Here is a 23,069-nt window from a genome sequence, read left to right on the forward strand (position 1 = left end):
ACCGCCTACGGAAGGAAGCAGTGCTGCCGCGGGCCACAAGAGAAAGCGAGTGGACACAGACCACACACCAGCTCTTCACAAAAAGTCACATGCTGCAGGGAGTTCCTCAGCTCAAGATACCAGACATGCTGAGCCACAGCTCTGCCCACCTGCCTCTTTAAAAGGCATTATCTGGGGAAAATGTAAGATGCCTTAAAAAAAATCTTAGTATTTTTTTCTCCGGGAAAAAAAAATCATTCCAACCCTGTGGGGGAGGCCAGAGTGGAGAGCGTGCACCTGCAGCTTCCCAGACTCCACACCAAGCAGAGGCAAGAGAACCACAAGAGCTTGCGCACGGGAAGGCTGTGCAACACGGGGTGCACTAGGAATACCTGAATGTTTGTTTTCAAATCCCTGCCCCACAGAGCCCTGGACCTTTAGGGAGAGAGGCATGTGCAGTCAAAACATGGCTGGTGGTGAGGGTCATTTTCCTGAGGGCTGTGGTTGTTCTCAGAAGCCTCCTTACCCGGCTGTGCTGGAAATGAGAGCCCACACCAATTCCAGAGGGAGAGCCTGGGGAGGGAACCGGAGAGGAGTTGGGAGAAGAGTGGAGGTTCCCAGTCATTAAGATGCCGATGTCATTGTCCATATCGTCTGGGAATGGAAGGTCTACAAACATATCATCTAGAGGGGAAACACAGCAAAGTTAAAAGCGCCCCACACTCCACTTTACTCTCCCACGCTTTGCTTATCTTCAACTGCTAGAGGCACGTTGTGGGTGCCTAACAGGCATCTACGTATGTGAGTGGTACAAGCTGTCACTGTATGTTCTCTCCACTGACCTCCTAACCAAGTAAAAACACAGTGGAGAAATCACAGCTATGGAAGAAAGCCCCTGATTCCTTACAGCCTCCAAAGACCAATAAAATGGTGAAAGGCGGCTCAGTGTTGCAAGGTCAGAGCTGGCACCATCCAGCAGCAAGCCAGCCACAGCCAGGTACGTTGTCAGTACCTACAGGGCTAGAAGACTGATGTGAGCGGAACAGGTAGGAGCCTGCCCTGACAGGGAAGGAGTCTCTTCCAAAGCAGATCAAAGCACTGCTCATTAAGGGATGCCCCCCACCCACCCCTCATACTGCAAAAGCAGGGTGGAAAGAAAAATGTGAATGTTCACACCATTACCAAAGCCCTGCTAGCAGGGGCACCTGTATGAGCCTTCCATCGTGCATGACTGGGGCTACCGTGAGGCAGAGCCATAGGCATACTTGGTATGCTTTCCCCTCCCAGTTAGCATGAATAAATACTGATAGATGTTAAGAATTTAACAACAGCACAAACATGCACAAGACTGAGCATTTTATAGTTTATGATTATTTTTGAAATCCTATAAAAGTATTTAAACAGAATTCCAGCAAACTGCATCCCAGGGTAAGCTAGGAAGGTGGCATCTTCATAGGGCCACGCCCTCCACACTCAGATCAGAACAGCTGTGCACTGGAGGGACAGCCTGATGGGTGGAGACAAGAACAGACTGGTACTATTCTGTCTTTAACAGGAAGTGGCTTAAGTGGATTACCCAAGGTCTCCAGTCTTGGTGGTTGACTGACTGCCTGCCAGCTTGGCTGAGTTAGTGAGCAACGGCTAGAGTGCAGCAGGCTGGTGTGTTTCCAGTGAGCATTATTAAGCACGTACTGGGGAAGGTCTACCCTGCAGGCAGGCAGTGCCAGCTGGTGAGGATGAGCAGCTCGGGGTCCCTGCTCCCTGAAGTCACGGGGGCTGCTGGGCACTGCTAGCTTCTTTGCTGTACACTGAAGCCAGGATGCGAACCTTTCCTCAGGGACTATGCGTGGCACCCAGGCAGTCACAAGGGGGCACTGTAGAGCAGCTCACACAGGGGGTTCTTAGACTGCCTCTAATCCACGGTTCCTGTGACACTACCACTGCATACACCGTCCGCAGTGGTCACCACCTGATCCTCGCACTCTGCCTGCCACAGTGCCTTCCACTCACCATTGTTGGGGCTAAACCCATCTTCATTGGGGTAGTTGGCTGGAGCCACTTGGATGGTTGACGATGTCGGGAATACCAAGATGTGGGTGCAAGAAGCATCCTGGGGTGTGTTCAGCTGAGACGACTGCATGTTCAGCGCGGTGCTTCGGCCAAACACAGAGCCCATTGTGACGGCATCTTTAAGAATCACAGCAGAGTCAGGGTGCTTCTGCAGACTCACAAACCCAGAATGGGGTGTTACCTGATGCAAACACCTCAAGGGGCAGACACTTCAGGCTGGGCTCAGCTGCTCAGGTCTTTAAAGACCCACTGAGAACACCAGTGACAACTGCCTAGTCCTCACCTCACATTGGAAATGTGAAGATAAGCCTGGACAGAGTCTACCAAATACATACTCTGTAAACTACCTGCCCAAGTAGTGAACTAAAACCCGAAAATTGACCTCTCAGCACTCTTCGCCATGGCCTCAGAGTATAAAAGCACCATTTTTGATCAGCAGCTAATGCTCTAAGCCTGCACTAAGCTCCGCCTCTCGGGCTCAGCACACCCACCCTGAGGTAGCAGCAAGTGTCATGAATGAGGACAGAAGCATCTAAAGGCATGTAACTGCCACAGCTGCTCCTGGCAACCAAGGGGACCTGAGGACTACAGAGCAGACAGTGCCAGCTATGGTCTTTCTCTGAAGCCTGTCTTCAGACACACTTTTGACTTCCTCCAGGGAGGGAGTGGATAGGGTTCAAAACTACACTACATCTGAGTTGTAAAACAGATCCTAACAGTGTGGTGCTGCTTAGTGGCAGGCTCAGAATCTGGCCTCGCGCCTGCTCTCCACCAGCCAGTGCATTCATAAGCTTCTACAGCTTCCTGCCTGTCAGTCAGAGTTCGCCTCTGTCTGGCCCTGAGTTAAATGCTCTTCTCTTTTTTTTCACTTCTCAGCCTTAGCAACAGCAGAGACTCTAAAACCCTTCTTGGGGTGCCACACCAGCACCCAGAGCCTTTCTGGAGGGGGCAATCCTATGACAGCAAGAAACTAGGGATAGGCAACACTCACTAGCCATGGCTTTACCAGCTGTCACTCATACCCACAACTTCATCTTCCTCCCAAGCTGTGGTCAACAAAGATAATTAAGTCCTCCCCTAGGAAGATATCAGATGGTCCCATTTTCTAGGTCAACACAAAAGCTTTTCTTAAAAACACAATACTTATGTTTTACATTTATCTGTGGATTTAAGTTGGGATGGACTAGGCTGATAAAATATCTAATTAATGTAAAGGACAAGAGACAAGTTACCTGGCATCACCACAAAGGAGCCCTGGGGCTCCATGGCAACCAGGCAGGCACTCAGGATAGAAGGAGAGTCTGCAGCAGAGATCCCACACATGCGGCACACATCCTTGAGCTGTTTGCTGATTGTCTGCAGTGAACATTCTCCAAGGAGGATACTCCAATCTGAAGCCAGACATCACAAACACAGTCTTTAGAGGGCTACATGGCATTTCAGATGTTTGTCAGTTTTGCTTGAAAATATGACTGTTGTGGCCCAGTCCTAAAGGGAGCAGGGTCTTCAGTGTTTAGACCCCTCCTTTGTTACATAGCTTCTATCTCACTGAATTAACATGGAAACAAAGACCTGCAACAGACCCTGGTGGATTCAGGCTCTAAAATGCTTCCAGTGCCGAAGTCCCTGTGGGCTAGGCTAGCCATTCTTCCAGGGTCTGATTTTTCACTACCCCATCAGCCTTCCCTCTGACACTGCTCACTGCCCCTAAGCAGAAGTACTGTGTCTAAGCACTGCTGATGGGGATCTGTGACAGCAGCACTGAGTCTAAGCACTGCTACGTTCTGGTACACACTCTTTCTGCATAGCCTCTGCTGTCATGTGGTGTTAAGATGCTGGCTTCTCTAGTCACCCAGTGCTTCCTCCATGGTCAAGCAGACAGCAGTGTGCTTTATATTTCAAATGAAATTCACACTGAAGTGGGAGAAAGAAAAGTGACTGAAAGCATGCAGAAAATGTCTTCAAATGGCAGAAGTCAGGCAGGTCGGAGCCCACAACACAGAAAGGCGGCCGTGATCTTCCTGAGAAGCACTGCCAGCTAGCCAGCAGATACCAGGGCTACCCAGAAGCTGGGGGCTTCTACAGGACCTCACTCAAGACCAGGGCACCTAGAGGAGGAGCCCCAGGTAAGGCAGGAGGTGAATATGTGCTCCCGCTGTCTGGATGGCTCCTCCAGCCACACTAAGGCTCTTTCTCCCCTTAGCGGCAAGGAAGGGAAAGTACACCCCTTCCCACAATCTTACAAGGAGGGGCCTTATCGTTTCCTAAAATACCAAGCAACAGGTAACATGCTCACCCTCCTGCTTCTTTTCTATTATTCCCCACCTTCCCAAGGGTTAGGAATAGCTGGCTAAGCAGCAGACTAGGGAGGCAGAGAGGTCATCTGATAGGCATGATGGGAGGAATCCCCTGGTGTCTTAGCCTCCAGGATATTGATATAAGACTCATTATGAGTACAGCGCAGTTTGCAAATGAAAAAGCCTCATTTGTTTCCCAGTCCATAACATCATGTGTGACTAGAGGAAATGCCCTCTCATCTGGCACACACTACAGTGTGTGTGCACAGTTGGCTCTGAGTCTGAGACTTTGAGTACAGATGTGCATCCAGGCAGCAGCTCACACACGAGTGCTGTCTCTCTCAAGGTTTTGCATTGCCTGTAGCCAAACAGTGCACACACGCAACACAAGGGCCAGGCGCCTGGTTCTGTAACTAGAGCTTTGTTCACACAGACCCCTCCATTCCTGTAGTGATTGTCTTCCAGCTGCTCTGACTTCACACTGGTAGAACTGAGGAGCTGCAAAAGGATCAATTGCTTTGCAAAATGAAACCGTCCTCTCAGGCTCTGGCAAGGTCCCCGTTCACTCCACACTGTAACCACAGGCAGTGTTGTGATGGATGTCTTCTCCCTCTTTAATTAATTATTTTATTTTCTGAGATTATAATAACTTTATTATTTCTCCTTCACTCTGCTCCCTCAAAACCCTCTTTTTTCATTAGTTGTTGATACACATATATACTCCTAAATAGAATTTGCTCAGTCTGTATAACATTACTACTCAGATGTGTCTTCTGGGCTGACCGTTTGGCAGTGGACAGTCAACTGCTGTGCTCTTCCCTAGAGGAGCCTCATCATTCCTTAGTTGCCTGTAGTTTTCTGTGGATGGTGAGGCCTCCTGGTGTTTCCCCTGCTGACGTCAGCATGTCTACTGCTGCTGTCTTTGTTCAGCTCATACTCAGACAGGCACTCCTACTGAGGAGACTTTCATTTACAGAGCGACTCCTGCACCTATGGCTCAGGGAACGTTGTGGAAGAGGGAGTGGGAAGACTTATGAGCCAGACGATCTGGAGTTTACTGGGATGCCTCCTGGCGAGGTCTGAAGTTACGCCCATATGCTATGTTTATTTAAGATCTCAGGGAACCTGCTGTAGGTCCAATTCGGACCCTCACCCTTACTCAGTAAACGTCGTACACACTGGGCCATCACTCCAGCCCTGAAAGCTGTTCTTATACATAACTTCAACAATCACCTACAAGCTCTGAAAGAAGTTGTCTTAATGTGTTGTAAGCAATGTTATACAATTTAACTATCACTTTAGACTAATGAACACGCTTCCCATTTTACATTTAAAATATTGTCTGTGTGAGTGATGGGGATGGGGCACAGAGAAGTTTTTAAACTCCTGTTTTATCCCTGGGAAATAAAACAGTCACTGTTGTCAGTTTTGGCCTTTGGGGCAACTTTAAGGCCTCTGGTTTGTCAGCTCCTGTCATCAGTTCAGTCTCCCCCGTTCCTGCACCTGCTTCGGGGACTGCTCACCTTTAAGTTCCCCATGGCCCAGTCGCCCCAGGCGGCCAATGACGACTCTCCAGGGCAGAGATGTCATCTGGACAATCCCCAGGCACCATTCCCACAACTTCTGCAGCCCAATCTTACGCGCAGACACTTTGCTCTTCCGTGACCTGACAGAGAGAGAAACAGGAAGGGTCCTACACGAATCAGTTACAACTTGGCAGGGCATCCTCTTCTAAAGCAGACATCCATGCCATCCCCACAGAGTTAGCAGAAGCTGACCCGAACAGCAAGGCCTCTTACCTGCTTGGCAAAGCAATGTTGACAACACAGGTCTCCAGTAATTCCCCATGGAGGTCAGTGCAGGATGCCAAGAGCCATCGCTGGTCATGAGACAGACAATAGCCCACAAAGAGCACATTGTATTTCTGGCTTGCCTCACCAAACGTCTCTCCCGGCTCTGTCTGCTTGTCTTTGACTGGGGCCAGTATAAAGGGAGGGGAGTAAAGCTGGATTGGACTGGGCCTCTGAAACAAGAACCAAGGTCAGTGTCAGCACAAGGCGAACCAAGACAGTCTCTACAATAAAGCCAGAGCAACACTGTGGGGGGAAACGGAGGAATGACAACTCTCTCCAGGGTTAGAGACAGCCAGCAATGACAACTCAGGGTGCCAAAGTATTATTTAACTACATGAACTATGTGGCCCTGTGGCTTAGCTGTTTAAAATGCCTGTCTAGTAAATGCTAGAAGCCACTGATGTTTGATGAAAAGACACTACACTATTAGAAAGTAAGCTAATCCAATTTTAATGGACAAGGAAAGTAGAAACTGAAGCCACAACGATTATGGACAGCCCCAGGAGGGTCTGGAACCGAAGGCAGAAAACCTAGGGAATTGGCAAGGTACAGAGGCATTGCTCTAGGCGGGGAGGCAGGAGAGGCACTCTGGTTTGCACTTCAACAGGCTGTCTTTACAGATTTCTGCCTCCAAAACTCACCTCTGGGTTCTTGAGGGTCATCTCAATGCTGGCTGCTGGCCCAAAGCCCGTGAGGGATTTAATGTGGATCTGTGTAGGCAGGGGCCGCCTGCACTGGCAGTACACTGAAAACGCCATAGACTTCAAGTATTGAATATAGAAAACATGTTCATCCTTCATTGTCTGCAGCATGTACTGGCAAGGCACAATCTACAAGATGCAAGCAATAGTCAGTTCAAACTCCCCAGAGCAGACTGCTGGAAAGTGATGGCATGGGCTATGGCTCCAGGGGAGAGGAGGAGCCCAGCTCCACAGCATATGATGGCAAATATAGTTGCACCCTAGTTCCTCCCAGTCAAATAAAGCTGCACCTCACAGACCCCCCCCCAGACGCCTGAGAAGGGTAGTGTCAGTGTCAGACTTATTGAGGACTGTCCTGTCCCAACCTCCTGTCCCATGGCCCTCCTATTTTAAAACTTGCATCTTAGTGCATGTAGACTATCTGACACAGCATGCTGCAATGTTATCTAATCACGTGGGACTCAGGCAATGAAGGACTGCCAACAGTCTCTTCTGCTCACTTCAATCCTCGTACTCTACAGGACAGCTTTCCATACAATGATGATACGCCATTTCACTGTACGAAACATTTAAAAGTCACTTCATTCTAAAGCTAGCAAAAATGCAGGGAAACAGGCATGTTCACTCACAAGACCAAGCTCTTTAGAAGGTGACATTTTACCAGTGTCTACATTTAAGAATCTACTCTTAAAAATGACCTAGACTGGCAAACAATGCAGCAGCATATTTACTAGGCTCCGCTTACACTAGTGGAAAAAGCAAGCACACATCAAATGCTGACCATGTGAGAATAACCAAACATGCAACAAATGGTGAGCTATCTGGTGCGGGCCCAGTCTCAGCACTGGCGAGGCTGGGGCATCGGAAGCTGGAGGCCAGCCTCGGCGCCACAGGGAAGCCCCACCCAAGACAAGAAAATGTTTTTTGACGAGCGGCACAGGAAAGGTGTTCGTGTGTTAACTGGGAAAACAGAAGCCTGACTGTGTGATAACAAGACGAGACAAGGGGCAGCAACACACTGGGATGGAAATGCTAGTTGAACCTAGAGGGCAGAGCACTGCTCTCCCCGCAGACTAAAGGACCTGAAACTCAAAGACTCGGAACTCCGTCTCACACAAACAGCAGCTTAAAGAATCAGCCTTGGACAGCGACCTGGAGAATGAACGAGCTTCTCATATGCTCAGGCAGGTGATCCAGCATCTCAGTGTAGCAGCGCATCAAGCTCAACAGCCAGAAGTTCCCGGAGCTGGAGTCCTCCTCCGCAGTGTAGGTGAAAGGGTCCACCATGTAAATGACGACGGCTGGAGGGTAGGCATGGCTGTCTGCAGAGTCAGGCTCTGTGGGGATTCCTATTCTTTCCCTCTCTGTAACACTGGAGAGAGAGTCAGGTGTGAGGCTCTCACAGCAAAGATAAACTCTAGTGAGCAAATCAATTACAGGGCACACTGAGTCCCCAGGCGCAATCTCAGATCCAATGTGACAGTAAGCGTCACACATCAGGCACAGCATCTCCGAGATGAGATGGAAACAGACAGCGGTACAAAGCCAAGGCTGCTGTGATGCCCACGACTTCTGGGTTGTGGGCTTCAGGTTTCTAGATGGGAGATGCTGACAGGTAGAGCCATGCCAAGATCCCCAAATGCAAGACTCGTCAAACACTCCTGGTTCTGAGCGATTTACAACAGGCCACTCAGCCCGGTTACTTTAAAATGGGAGTTTTCTTTGACTCCCTTATTTTCTGTGTTAATACTGCACAGAGAGGTTTTATAACAAGACCAGCTAATAAACTCAATAATGTGCAAGTTAATTAAAGTTCCATCTCTTAATGTACCCACCGAGCAACACTGGTCACTTTTTATTTGCGAGGATAAAAGAGCACTCTAATAGGTTTTGCGAGTCTTGGAGTGTGTGTGTGAGGGGTGGGAACGAAGGGAGGACTGTCCAAGCTGAAGCCCCATTCTAGGTTGGTGAGAAACGAACACACCTGTCTTGTCCATCCTGTGAGGGCTGGGCAGAGCTCTGTCCAGGCTCGGTGTCTCCACAAGCCACACTCCCTGGGGTTCGATCTGTGGAGCTACCCCCAGCACTGGAGGTCTGCCCTCCAACACCACCACTGAATCCTGAAGAAGAGGTAGTGTTCATCTGAGTGATGCCTGGAGCAGAGGCAGCCGAGGAGCCTGGCGGCCCAGAGGAGGCAGATGAACTACTTGCTGCAGGGTTTGCAGAGCTGGAGATGGGGTTGAATGCGCTGCCAGCTGAGGGTGCTACTGAGCCTGAATTTGAAGGTAAAGACCCAGCATTCCCAGGTGTGGCTTGTCCCTGTGCTTCTGCTGGTGGGCTCTGGTGCTTAGGTGGCATCAGTAGGCCACTGTCCAGCTGCAGAGTGGCTAAATAAGGTGCTGAAAGAAGACAAAAATGATCTCAGTGACTCTCAGCTTGGCACACTGGACACCTTGAACACTGCTAGCACATTTGAATATAAACTCCTATGCGTGTAAATGGCTGAATGTACATGAAGCAACCCGTCAATTCTACAATTGGCTTACTGGAAGAGACAGAGAAGAACTAGCTCATAACAAGTTTCCTTTCTGATGTCACTGAGAACTAGACCCCTTAGCTGTGCATGTGCCCATAGCCCTAGAGTATACCATAGATATACGCCTCCACAGCCACGCAGTGCATCATGGATATACACCTCCACAGCCACGCAGTGCATCATGATATACACCTCCACAGTCACGCGGTGCATCATGGATATACACCTCCACACAAGACCAAGTACTGCTGCTATTTTCAAAATGGCTGTAAGCACATATAACCCCAGGAAGCAACTTTAAAGGATATACATCCCGAATTAGGATATAAATCAGGATTTAGTCAGGCATGGTGGCACGCACCCTAGTGCCAATACTCAGAAGGCAGAGGGCTACATAGATAAACCCTCCCTCCCCCACACAGCTTTACTACCCAAACATAAAGACATGCCTACTTTATGTCACCAAGTCTCCCATTTACCTAGGTGATGGCGGCAAACTTGAGCGTAAAGTTTGAGTCTGGAATGATTGTCACTCTCCTCACTGCTCCAGGGCTGGTTAAACCATTCACTCACAAGCTCCTCGGTCAGCTTCTGTGCCACGGTCTTCCCCACACGCATGATCCCGTCACGGAGCACTTTGCAGATGGGCTTGTGCTGTCCCAGCCGACACATCTGACAGCACACGAGATGGTCACTACAGCCTCACAGACCCATGCTAGCACACTGGCACTAGTAGCCTGTCTTCCTGAAACCGCTCTGGGTGAGAGGCTCTGAGGAGGCAGAGCTGCTCTAGCAGTGCCTGTGCTGAGCACTGCTGAGGGTCACAGGCTAACAGGTACTCACAGGGAGCTGCGCAGAGCGCTCACAGAATCGACTGTGAGAGGGAACTTTAGCTTGGCTGGGAAGGGGGCCCAGTATCTCTTACAGCAGCTAATGAGATGAAGGCTCCTGTGCTGGTTAGTTGTGGTCAACATGACACAAACTAGACATGCTTAGGAAGTGGGAGGCTCAATGAAGAAACTGCCTGCAGTACGCTGGCCCATGGGGCACTTCCCTGACTAGTGATGGATGTGGGGGTGCCCAGCCCACAGTGGGAACTACATAACAAAGGCAGCTGAGCAAGCAGAGAGCGTGAATCAGCAAGCAGCATCCTCCATGGCCTCTGCTTCAGCTCCTGCCTCCAGCTTCCTGCCCTGACTTCCGCACATGGAAGATGAACTAAACCCTTTCCTCCCCGAGCTGATTTGGGTCAGTGTTTTATCACAGCAACAGAAAACAGGCCAGGAGAGCTAAGCAACCCTACACTCCCTGAGTGTACCTCCATGACCGGCTCCTGGGGGTGGGAGTGGCACCCTAAACAGACCCAGTGAGCCATGACGCTTTGCATCAGGCTGGAGGGTCATTCCAGAGAAGGCAGATGAGCTGTCTGTGATGGCTTAATTGTGACTTAACCGTGCTTTGTAGGCACAGACAGAAGTGACAGTGTCCAAGGTTTACAGATGCCAATACATTGTCAGTTAGCATCTCCTCAGCTAGCCACAAGACCATATTCACCCAGACACTCACAGATAGTGAATCCTGCTCTAGAATGTATCTGGAGTCCAGCTGGCTGCCTTATCTGCAAAGCTTCTGCAGTGCTCGAGGTGCTCGCCAGCACTCTAGGCACTTTAGCAAGTACTGGTTTCATTCCACATTGCCAACACGCAGGTACTGGGGTGACAAGTACAAGGCCTTTGTGCTTTGAAGACACACGTTCAGACTTCACAACTAAAGGAACTGCTATACATACTAATGATGCAAAACCATCTTCCTGGTTTTCATATCAATATGGTTAACATATTTTTAATCTACACCAAAGTTTTAGTATTAAGATGAATGTAGTGTTAAAACACAACAGAAGCACAATCCATTAAATTTATCCTTCAGGTATTTTTCTTTTTTCTTTTCTTTTCTTTTTTTGTTTTTTTTTTTTGTTTTTTTTTTTTTGTTTTTCGAGACAGGGTTTCTCTGTGTAGCCTTGGCTGTCCTGGACTCACTTTGTAGACCAGGCTGGCCTCGAACTCACAGCGATCCGCCTGCCTCTGCCTCCCGAGTGCTGGGATTAAAGGCGTGCGCTACCACCGCCTGGCGCCTTCAGGTATTTTTCAAGGGAAATGTTTTCCGTGACTCCTGTTTAAAGACCCCCTCCCCCATGCATTGGCACATGCTCAGAGAGTCTGAGCTGGTAAGTGGGAAGACCGTGGGTGGCATTGGGTGTGTGGTGAGTCTGCTCTTCTCAACCTAATAGAGAACCTGGGGAAGCAATGCTTTTCTAGAAATAAACAAACAAAACCAAAGACACAAAACAACAGTTTAACTCTACAATCCATCTCTATTTACAAACTCTCCTTAAGATCTATCTCCAGGTTTGTTCTTTCAGTTACAGCCAGACACAGGCCCCATGTCAGGGAGGAAGCCCCACAGAATGCTCACCTCATATACAGCACTCAAGTCCCTGAAGAAAGTTTTGGCTCCTTCGAGCAAGGCCTCGTTTTCTGGACACACCACAATGTAAGCAACATCACGGTGGCCCCCATAGGGCTCCAAGAGCAGCCTCTCCCAGAAGGGCAAGGAGAAGGGTGAGATGGTCAAGAACTCCTTGTCGTAGCCCACCAGCAGAGTGGGGATGGGCAGTGGCTCAGGAGACTCCTCTGAACCTGGAATGAGGCTGCTGTTAGGAAGTGACTGGACAGTGGCAGTCCCTGATGCTCTGCCTCGGGGTCTGGGCCTCAGGAGCCTACTGCACGCTCTAAGAGTGCTCCTGCCATCAGCTCACAGAATGGGCCCCAATGAAGAGCCTCACAGGGCAGAAGGCGGCAGCCAGGCTTACGTCCTAGGTACATGGCTTCAGTGTGCTTCAGCACAGCAGGGAGCCTGGCCATGGAGCAGGATACTGAGCAAAGACAGAAATCCAGATGGGCAGACACCATGGGCTGAGGCAGAGCTCCTTTAGGGCATCTAAGTGTGACTGGGGAGGCTACGTCTTGCCTAGCCATGGAAGCATAAGGCTCACCATAGGTCCCACGCCCTGCCATCTTATGGAACTGCTGCCAGGTGAGTGGTCCCTGCACATGCTGGATGTTCTCCCAGGTCCTGCCTGTGCGCTTCTTCTGGATAGCATCCTGCAGGAAGGGCTGCAGCGACAGCAGCATGCGCACCACGTCTTGGGAGGAGAGCATACTCGTGTCCAGCACTGTGGGAGGAGAGAAGAGCACAGGACATGGACTAAGGGCAGTACTCTCCCTCTAGACACCATCCTGGTCTCCAGTCCTAGGAGATTGGCAACCTGGGAATCAAGGAGAGGGTCTTCCAAGTTATAGTCAATAACTAGAAACTTGTTAACAAGAGTAAAGAGGGAAGTAAGGAGCACTACTTGGAAGTATTCAACCGAAAAAATTGTGTAAAAGGAGTAAGTAAAAAAGTCTCAGTTTTCCAATCATGTAAACCTGTTTCTAACATTTTTCAGAAGACACAGAGGCACAAAAGCTCTTTACTTACCATATTCCTTTCATTTACACACATCAACATTTTGAGGATAAGGGAACAAAAAGGAAGAGACTGAGGAAAACTTGTCAAATATCCTCACAGCAACACCAACAGGCTGAATGCTTTCTAGAGAAAGGGCCTGTACCACTCCCTAGATAGCTCTGAAATACGCCTATCTCTTCCCACCCTAAAATAAGCTATTTATTTTCTTCTTATTCTGTAACTGTTTCTTTTATTAAAATATCTTAACATTGGGGCTTACGAGACGGCTCAGCTGTTAAGCACACTTGTTCTTGCAGGGACTGGGGCTCAGGTCCCAGCACTGACATGGTGGCTCACAACCATCTCTAATTACAGCTGCAGGGGAGCCAGTGCCCTCTTCTGACCTCTGTGGGCCCCAGGCCTGTATACACATGGTGGGCACACATACACACAGATGAAACATTCGTCTGTACAAATCTAAATGAAAACATTTTATTACGTGTATGCACGTGTGCCTGGATGTGGGTACCAGTACAAGAGTGTACTGGGAACTGAACTCAAGTCCTTTACATGGGAATTCTATCTTTTTTTTTGGGGGGGGGGGTCCTGAGGCAGGTTTTCACTATATAGCCCTGGCTAGCCTGAGGCTTGCTTTGCGGACCAGGGTGGCCTAAAATTCACAAAGATCCCCATCTTTACTCCCACAAGCATGAGTACAAGCTCCTAGCCACTCAGCTACCTCTCTAGTTCCAACCTGCTGGTTGCGTTTTGGTTTTCAGTTTCCCCAGATCTGTCTTCCGTATTCTCATCCTCATCCTACATTATGGTCAGAATGTAGACTTTCGTTGTTTTCTCATTTACCTATACAAACCTGATGTATCTTTAAAAAATACCTTCCAGGAATGATTATCTTTCTTGCTTTTTGGATGAAGGCTCTACTGCTATGGCCCTTACTTCTCACCTCTTTCAGTTCTCTGTGAAACAAGAGTGGTGCACTTGCTGCTGCCTGTTCAAGGGGAAGGCCTGACCTCCTGACATGGGGTGGGTCCCCTCATGCCCACACCATGGGGCGGGTCCTCTGGCCCATGTTTCCATCACTGATAATTTGCTTCAATGTGCTTCCTGTGCATTTATTTAATATGCAATAGTCACTCTCCCAAACAGATTACAAAGTCTAGAAAGGCAGATACCTCCCTCCTTGGTCACCATTTTATGCCTGGACATGTCACAGAGTAGAGGGGGAGCTGCCTGCTCAGCATCTGTACAGCCCAATTCCAAAAATGTTTGTCACCTGGAGGTAAGTTTCCCCTTCTCCCCTCAGTGCTAGGGTCTGAACTGAGGGCTTTTCACATGCAAAACACAGGCCCTGCCACTAAGCTAGGCTGTAGGCTAGTTGGCTATTTTAAATAGCACGAGCCCCTGAGCCCCTGGGATGTGCCCCACTAACCACAGCAGAGTCACATGTGGTCACTGAGCCCAGAGATGTAGCACACTGAGAAAACCAGGAGGAGAAAGTACTCTGGACATGTGTGGCCAGTTTCATGATGCGTGGCCAGAAGGATGCCTGGGTACCATCAGTTTTATATACTTGGCCAGGAGCTGCTACCAGGAGCTGCCTGTTTGTTTGCGATTTAATGTAACTGCACATTTTCAAGAGGCAATTACTTTTCTCCACAAGCATCACCAGAAGACATACCTACCCCCATATTGTAGGGGAAACAGCACAGCCCACCCTCACTTCCAGTTAAATCTTAGACTTTTGTGAAGAGGTAAAGAAAGCTTTAAGTTGTCATCGGCAGCAAGATAGCTTCTGATGTCCATCTGCACTCTGGGACACCTACCGTTGCTGTGAGGCCAACAGTGCACAGTGGCACTTCTCACCAGAGCCTCGTCCACTTTCCCTCCTGTGGGATTATCTACGTACTGCCTCCCCTGCTCCAGTGCGTTGAAGCACTCTGTCCAGTAATCATTGTTATCTGCCTGCACCCGGTCATAAGTCCAGCTCACAGAGGGCAGCGCGTGGCGACTGTTGGAGGAGATGTAATCCAGGAAGCTGAGAGAGGCGAAGGGCTGCGTGTGCTGGTTCTGGAGGAGCAGGAGGAGGCTTACGGGGGGCTCTGGGGCTTTCCGGGCCCCCTCCATCTGAGGAAGAAAGGTGGACTGACACATCATTAAGCGTCTCTCTGCAGCCTGGCCAATATCAGAATTCTTCCCAAAAATATCCAGCTCATCTTCAAGGAAGAGCCCCGAGTTGTAACCTAGTTTACGGTTCATGATGGCACTAAACCCACAGGTGCAGCGGTACTGGTCCTCTTTGGAGGAGTCGGGGATGTACAGGCCGACATCTGCCCCTTTGATGTTCATGTTGCAGGCACAGATGCAACAGCTGTCAAAGTTCCTGTCCTTGAAGACATTCATCACGGAATCTGACAGAATCAAGGTGACATAGAGACTGTGGGCCTCAGGAATTGGCTGCATGGTGGCAGGCTCCACAGAGTTAAGGGGCCTTGTGGTAGATGGGGTGGAGGCTGGTGACCCCTGATCGGTGCTGTCGTATTTCACAGATCCTTGGCCACTAGCAGTACCCCCACCTCTGGGAGTTCTTGGAGTCCTGGGGGTTCGTGGAGTGGGGACAGAGAATCGAGGCGTAGCTGGAGATGGAAGGACTCCAGCTCCACTGTTGCTGGCAGGGGCGGTGCTGTTCAGCGTCACAGGTGTGTTCATCTGTGGTGTATTCAGATAGTCTGCATCTGCGAGGCTCCCAACACTAGGCACATTGCTGCAACACACACAAAGTAGCGATGAGGATGGGCAGCAGACACAGAAGCACCCTGCACACCTCACACCACAGCCCTGCACTGAGCATCTGGGATCTCTCGATCCCCCTCCATCGCCTCTCTCTCCCCCTCCCTCTTCCTCTCCCAGATGTGCAAGTGTGCACACACATACTCACACCTGTAGCTGACCTTTGCTATTTTGTGGGGTCTTCTTTTTCCACCCTTTATCCTACCCACTTTGATCCCCTAACATTAGATAAGAGAGAAACAAGAAAAAGGGGGAAAGAGAGGGGGCGGGCAGGGAGATCCCTGAATCTAATTTCTTTCTTTCCTTTTGTTTCTTCTTTGAGAATGGCTACTAACAAACTGCAACCAACCTCCCTAAACTACCACCAACCACCGGCATTGCCTCTTGTGCCCTTGCATTTATGTACCCTCTGAAAAGTTCCAAGAATTCCAAATGTCACACAACTGCGAAAATTATCTACAGATGGCAAAGCCATGTTTCTGCTAGAGCACGAGACAAATCACAGTCAGCAGCTGCAGACAACCCGAAGCAGCCCACATCCCTACACTTGGGATTAAAACAAAAGCACATTCTTATAATAATATTCCTGTGTTCTTTTAAAGAAACCAAAATTCCAGAATTCTTAAAAATGCTACTACACATACTCACACATGACACTTCCTTAGCACATAATCCACACTTCGTGGTCCTTACCTCACCCTGCGGGGAGCTTCCATGCTTTTTATAGCAAGCGTGAGAGTGGGCATGAAGGAAGCTGTGGGAAGCACTCTGCTGACAGTGCATGGGATGCAGACTAGACCAGCCTCAATGCTGCAGGGCAGTGTTAGGGACAGCTCTGCCTTTCTGAATCTGAGAGCCTGCCTGTGCACTTTTCTTTGAGGCTATAACTGTAACGGTAAGTAGCTGCAACCAAATAATACACATTCCAATGTGGCACTTTCCTAATTCGGAGAAGGCAGCCATAGCCAGGTTTGCCTGTTCCCAGGACTATGTGACTATTGCACCCAGCCATCTGCCTGTTCTGGGTAGGGTTTGGTGCCATTCAGCAGTCACCAGGAAGGATGCACAGACTGGGGTTAATAGGCACCAAGAGATTTCTGTGGGTTCCCCTGCCAGTCCCCTTCATCTTTCAATGTATGCACTACATACAATCACTCATTCTGGAGACAGACAAGGTTGTTTTATCTCGTAAGTAGTGTCCTGGGGAGAGCAGCCAGGCAGAAAAAGAGACCATGTCTGCAGCATTTGGATGTTCTACCACTATAAAACACATCCTTAGCACACTCCCACAGACCTGGAGACAGCACACAAGCCCACTCTGCACTCACAAGGCATCAGCAACACCAAGTGTTTCAGTCCTAATGGCTCTCCCGACACATGAGTCCTGTGCTTACCCCGCCACTCCTCTGTAAGCTACAGATCCATTCGCTTACACAAGTCGTTGCCCTGTAATCCTTTAGAACCTATACTGCTGGCCCAGGAATCTACGTTAGGCAGTATATAAACCCTGACATACAGGGGTTTCTTGGGTCCAGACAAAGCTGACAGAAACTGAACAGTGTAATAAATAACTATCTGCAAGCTCATCAGGCACCTTTTACCTTTTCCTGGTCAACACAATTCTAAAATGACTCTGCAGTTTGGATCAGAAAGGAACCATGACTGCTTACTGAAAATCTAAGTAATCTAACTGTTCCCTGGGTAGAAACAGACTTCATCTTACTTAGCAGCTTCATTGTCTCTGTTATGAAGAATGGACTGAAAACCAACACTGTGTGAAAAGTGGGACAGTCGGCAGAGATAGAAAAGCTGCCATGATACACAGTAGGCCTGAAGCAGGCATCTCCAAGTGTTCTGAGCACGGAACCTGGGCCCAGGGCAGTGGACACTGGAGAGCACAGTGGGACGCTGACAGTGTGGAGCTGGGCTGCTGAGTGAGGCAGTTCCTGGAGCCCAGTGCTAGATTTAAATGAAGCATAGCTAACAACCTGCGAGGTACCAGGTAAGTGGCCAGTGCTGGCCCATGGCCACATTAGATGGTGAGGACACAAAGCACCTTCCTCGTATCCCAGGGCTCTGTGGCACTGCCAGTCTCATCTCTGGTTGCAGAGGACACATGCAATGGGCAGGAGCGATGATGACCCAGAACCTGTCCTGGGAGTCTGGGGCTGATGCTGCAGGACCTTGCTCAGCGGCTAGAGCCCAAGTGTGCTTGGCAGCAGCCCAGGCCAGACTTGCAGGGCAGCGTTACCCAGTTGTCTCCATTGAGGGTCGCAGCCATTGGCTGCTGGAGCTTTCCCAAGGTTCTGGGCAGTCAGGACAGAAGAGTCCCACTGTAAAGAGCAGAAGGTCCATGTCCCCGGCCTTTACGCGCAAACACAGCCTTCTCAGAAGGCAGGGCTGTCGCATGGCACAGCAGCCTAGCTCCAGGCCCAGGGTCCTTCTGCCACATTGCTACCCCACTCCCTCACTTTCACACTGACAATGTGAACCGCTGGGGTCTGTCACTGAATTATAGCTGGTTATAAGTCACAGACATGTGGACTACAGATGACTCCTGAACCACAAATTTATTTCACTGGCTCCTAAGGCTCATCTTTGAATTAGCTGCTAACATTTTAAAACAAGACAACATATATCAGTCTCCCTGCCTGGCAACTGTCCCCGAGAAGAGGTACGAGCTGGAGCCGGCCCATCTCTACAGTCCCTGCAGTGGGACCTGGTAAAGCAGCAGCAACTTGCACTTTACGTGCTTAGACATCCACACACACATGTGGCTGGGACACACATGTGCATTTGTGTTTGTCTGATTAAGAAGTTATTTATTTCAGAGAAAGTCAAGCCTGCACTGCTGATACAAACTCAATTTCTCTGGGCAACAGGAGATATCAACATCACCACGTCTCCCTTCACCTTGCCCAAATCACACCGAGATCTATTGCTGTTTGGCCTAATTTTAAAGTGTCTTTAAAAGTCCCACAGAGATCACTACTGCGCACAGATCAAAGCTCCTACCACTACCCACAAATATCAGCAACTCCAGCCAAGCATAGACTCTATGGCAACCACCAGCTTAGACTTGCATGTAGCACTCTAAAATATTCTTAATTTGTCTATATTTAGGAACCTTATTTAAAAATAAACACATATTTCCCACATAAGACAACATGGTCAAAAAACCAGTCTCAGGGGATGAGCTACTATGGCCCTGTGACAAGTACTTAGAAATGGTAAGGTGGCATCATGTATGGGAACTGGCAGAGACCCGCACGTACTTGTAACCGTCTCTAATGGAAGTGGCTGCAGGGGGCATGGGCAGCTGTTCCATTTTAGGAGGAACTGCCCATGAGGGCCGGAACAGACAGGCATCAGGTGTCTTCAGGGGCAGCAGGCAATGGCTCGGCAGCGTCTTCAGCGGAGCAAACATGGAGGACCCCACGAAAGGCTGGAATTGCGGCACCTTGTGCACGTATGAAAAGTCCTGTGACAACGAAATGGGGCTAGTTTAATGCTGGCAAACTGGAACCACCTACAGTTCCTTGGTGCCTCATAAAACATAGGCACAAAATCTACTGTAATTCAATAGTTCTCTACAATGGTAAATTAAAAAAAAAAATCAAACGCCAACATTATTAATGAAGCAAGGGCCACGGTGTGAGTGTGCCAGCGGCGTGCCCCAGTCTCAACGGTCCTCATGTGCTTGTGTGTGGCACACAGCACTCACTGAAGGTCATGGGGCCCACAGGGAAGCAGCCCAGCCTTGGGGAAGGAAGGCCCTACATTGAGAATTACCTTTATCTCCTCTGGCTTGGGACTTCCTAAGCCATCTTCCACTTCCATCCTGAACTCCGTGAGGTGTGTGGGGACAATACTGACCACAGGACTCTCCATCATGCCCAATGCAGTTGCTGTCTCTGAACTCACTCCATCTTTATAATTCATCACAGGAGAAAACGCAGGATGCTGTTCCAATGATGGAGGGGTGGGGAACATCCTTTGCAAGTCTGCAACTGCTAGAAACAAAATTAAAAGTGCATCTTAACAGCAAGCCTCTTGAAATCTGTGACAGCCATGCACAGCAGTGTCCCCACAAGGCTATGGAATGTCAGGATGCAGGCCACCCTCAGGCATCCACGCTCTTCCTAGTGCTCTATGACATAATGCTGATGTAATGACCTAGAGTGGCCAGTTTTCTTCCAATAATTGACTCTATGAAAAAACTGAAGGAGACAAGTTAAGCAGAAAGTGGAAGCAATCCACTACACTGTGAAAAAAAAAAGTCTATCTTCCTTTCCCAGTATTTTTGAAATATCACAGAAAATAAAAATTATTTAGAGCCAGGATGGAGGGTTGGTTTAACTGCATCACACCATCCAGCTCTCTGTGGGAAACAGGTCCACACTGTCTTTCTGGACTTCTATCAAAGTTTTGGAGTTGTGACTAATACTACCCAGACTCTACAGGTTCTGTCAACAGGGCAGGGCACACTATTTAAGAAGCATTCAGTGGCCAGAAGGCATTTTACAAAGCCTATGTCCATTCCTGGGCTCTGTCTCCAGCAGGAAGGAGGGACATCCTTAGTACCCACTTCCCATCATCTTCACAGTATTGGTATATCCATCAGTTTACTAACTGGCTCAGCAAGCTGTGGTTATAAGGCGTGGCCGCTAGGTGGTGCACTGTGTGTGGAACTGGGAGTTTATGTGATTTGTTGTTTGCTGTCTCTACTTCCTCAGCTATGGGCTTTCTTGATGCCCCAACATTTAGCTAAGCTGGTATGTGGCATCTAGCCCTTAAGCAGGAATTCATATGGAATAATGAACTTGACTATGCCTTTAGCTGCACATTCATCAGGGTCTGCCCTCCAGGCAGAGCTCAGCTGTGGCTGGGACACATCCGCCCTCAGGGTCTCACTGGCCAACTAGTAGCATGTCACCCTGAGATATGCAACTTTCAACAGGCTTGGTTGCTCACCCTTGGGACAAGGGAGCATCCAACAGCTTCACTACACGGAGGGAGTAAATGGACACCCTGAAGAGGGAATCACAGGCAGCTTGAGCGGCCCTTCAGAGCCTTTATCTCTACTTGCTGTCTGTGTAGTAGGATTTACGACTTACGCATGCCTATGAGTAGGGAGGCCAGCCAAGCCAATTATGGGAGACCCTACGTACAAGTTATTAACTCTAAGGCAGGAGAAAGGTCTCTAATCAAATCAACACTTTATTTCCAACAAAGGGTAAGGGCTGACTTGAGCAATGAACGCCACACCCCTAACATTTCCCTACACTAAAGAACAACAACTCTAAGATTCTCACAGGAAGCTAAAGCATAATTCTCCTAGTGTCACGATAACACGATAACATCTGACTACGGCGAAGGTTTTACCTAGACTCTGGAGGAGTCAGAGCCAGTGAGGAGAGGGTGGATGGGCTGGAAGGGCCGGGAGGGCAAGCTCAAAGGGAACAGCACAACAGCACGTGTGTGTTTCCACAATGGAGCCCATTCCCCTATATGCCAAAGCCACCATGAATCCAGTACTGCTGAGGCCTCAGGAGACAGGCTGGCTAATCTCTGAGTTCAAGACCATCCTGGTCTACACAGACAGCTAGTCCCAGGGCAGCCAGGGGTACAGGGTGAGACCCTTTCAAACAAACAAACAAAAATTACAGAGGGTAGAAAGACGGCTCAGCAGTTAAGAGCACTGCTGCTCTTGTAGAGGACCCAGGTTCAGTTCCCAGCACCCACACAGCAGCTCACACTGTCTGTACCTCTAGTTGCAGGGGATCCAATATCTCTGACCTCAAGGGGGCATGTACACATGTGTGAGCATGCACTCCCACCCCACACTCTATTAAAAATAATAAATACCTTGCTGGGTGTGGTGGTGCATGCCTGTAATCCCAGCAATCGGGAGGTAGAAGCAGATGGATCTCTGTGAGTTCAAGACTAGCCTTGTCTACAAAGTGAGTCCAGGACAGCCAGGGCTACACAGAGAAACCCTGTCTTGGAAAAAAACCAACCAACAACCAACAAACCAAAAAACAAACAAAAAACCCCAAAAAAACAAAACAACCTAACCAACCAAAGAAATCTTATTAAAAGTTAAAATACATAAATAAATAGCTTTGATTGAAATTTCCTGTAAGAAACATGGTAAGTGTATTTCTGCTATAGCCATCCGCCTTACTAATGCCATCTAATAAAATCAGAGCCCCATGTTTTCAAAGCCTCTGGCACCCTTCACCCTATCCCAAACCACTGGCTTCTTTCTCAGGATCCTTCTGCCTTGGGGCACAGAGCAGAATCCCATGCACAGAATTAAACTAACTGCATGGTCCAAATCTTTCGTTTTTGCTTTGTTTTGTTTTTTGTTTTCTCTAAGACTCATTCTTTAAAAAAAAAAAAATGATTTCAAAGAAATTCAGAGGCAATTGGTCTACTCAATCTACTGATCCTTCATTGTTACATACACAAACTGGCAATAAGGGATCTTTTTCTTTCCCCTGTATGCACTAGCCACAAGTGGCTACTGGGTGTTCAGGACACACCGGAGTTGGAGCAAACTGAGACAAGCTGTACACGTAAAGCACACAATTCCAGAGACACCCAGGAAGTGCTCAATGACTTTCCATCTTCAGTTACACTAAAACTGCCATCTGATATATCCAGCTCAGCAGAATTCATTAACAAATTACTTCCATGGGCCCCGGTTTGTAGCTTCTCTGTACTCTGCTGGTGCCCTTGTGGCTATTATATTTCATAGCTCCCCAGCAGTCTGGGAAGCTGAAAACAGGCCAAGCTGCTTGCACGGCTACGGCTAGGAGGTAACTCTGTGTCTAGGCACCATGTCTGCCTCTGTCCATCCATCCCACCGCTCTGCCCCTTCCCCAGTACAGAGTCAAATTGGTCTCGTACTGAATCTTTCTGGGTCTTTTCTTCAGTGCTTTGTTTTTAACTTATTTTTATAGCCTGTACCTTTGCATCAGATTCTGAGTCCATGCTCTCAAAAACAATCACCCTTGAGGTAAAAACAAAACACTAGCACACAGTCCAATGGTGCTGTCGTAGGTGGCTCCAGTGAGTGGACAGCCTTGGCTACATCCTCAGACACTGCAGTGCTCCTGCTGTGTGCCCTCACACAAAGAAATGGAAGGGACTAACTGGGTTAGCACACATCAAAGTCCTCACCTGTGCATGTTTCTTTCATATGAAATCTCATGTTGGTGAAAGTCTACAATGTTGAGTAATTAAAAAAAGAAAAAAGGTTTTAAAAAAACAACAGGCAAACTACAGCGACTGGCTGGCTGTCGTTATTCATTTC

General features: G+C 48.8%; 1 protein-coding gene across 5 annotated transcripts in view; it reads right to left on the reverse strand.

Moving 5' to 3' along the window:
* MED13L (mediator complex subunit 13L) overlaps positions 1 to 23,069 on the reverse strand; it is a 213,787-nt gene that overhangs the window by 7,459 nt on the left and 183,259 nt on the right. For 2 of the 5 annotated variants that reach the window (XM_084764815.1, XM_084764819.1), the window contains 14 exons: positions 19,541 to 19,761; positions 19,024 to 19,229; positions 14,785 to 15,722; positions 12,489 to 12,668; positions 11,909 to 12,132; positions 9,916 to 10,108; positions 8,885 to 9,299; positions 8,053 to 8,272; positions 6,841 to 7,029; positions 6,146 to 6,369; positions 5,870 to 6,039; positions 3,282 to 3,440; positions 1,990 to 2,166; positions 506 to 663 (listed from right to left, as the gene is read on the reverse strand). In XM_084764815.1, the coding sequence (XP_084620941.1) occupies positions 506 to 663; positions 1,990 to 2,166; positions 3,282 to 3,440; positions 5,870 to 6,039; positions 6,146 to 6,369; positions 6,841 to 7,029; positions 8,053 to 8,272; positions 8,885 to 9,299; positions 9,916 to 10,108; positions 11,909 to 12,132; positions 12,489 to 12,668; positions 14,785 to 15,722; positions 19,024 to 19,229; positions 19,541 to 19,761 (3,674 nt within the window). The remainder of the gene's footprint in view (positions 1 to 505; positions 664 to 1,989; positions 2,167 to 3,281; positions 3,441 to 5,869; positions 6,040 to 6,145; positions 6,370 to 6,840; positions 7,030 to 8,052; positions 8,273 to 8,884; positions 9,300 to 9,915; positions 10,109 to 11,908; positions 12,133 to 12,488; positions 12,669 to 14,784; positions 15,723 to 19,023; positions 19,230 to 19,540; positions 19,762 to 23,069) is intronic. The other 3 variants (XM_084764816.1, XM_084764818.1, XM_084764817.1) reach the window with 3 other exon arrangements.

Source organism: Acomys minous (genome assembly GCF_964271855.1).
Source record: "Acomys minous genome assembly, chromosome: 16".
NCBI lineage: Eukaryota > Metazoa > Chordata > Mammalia > Rodentia > Muridae > Acomys > Acomys minous.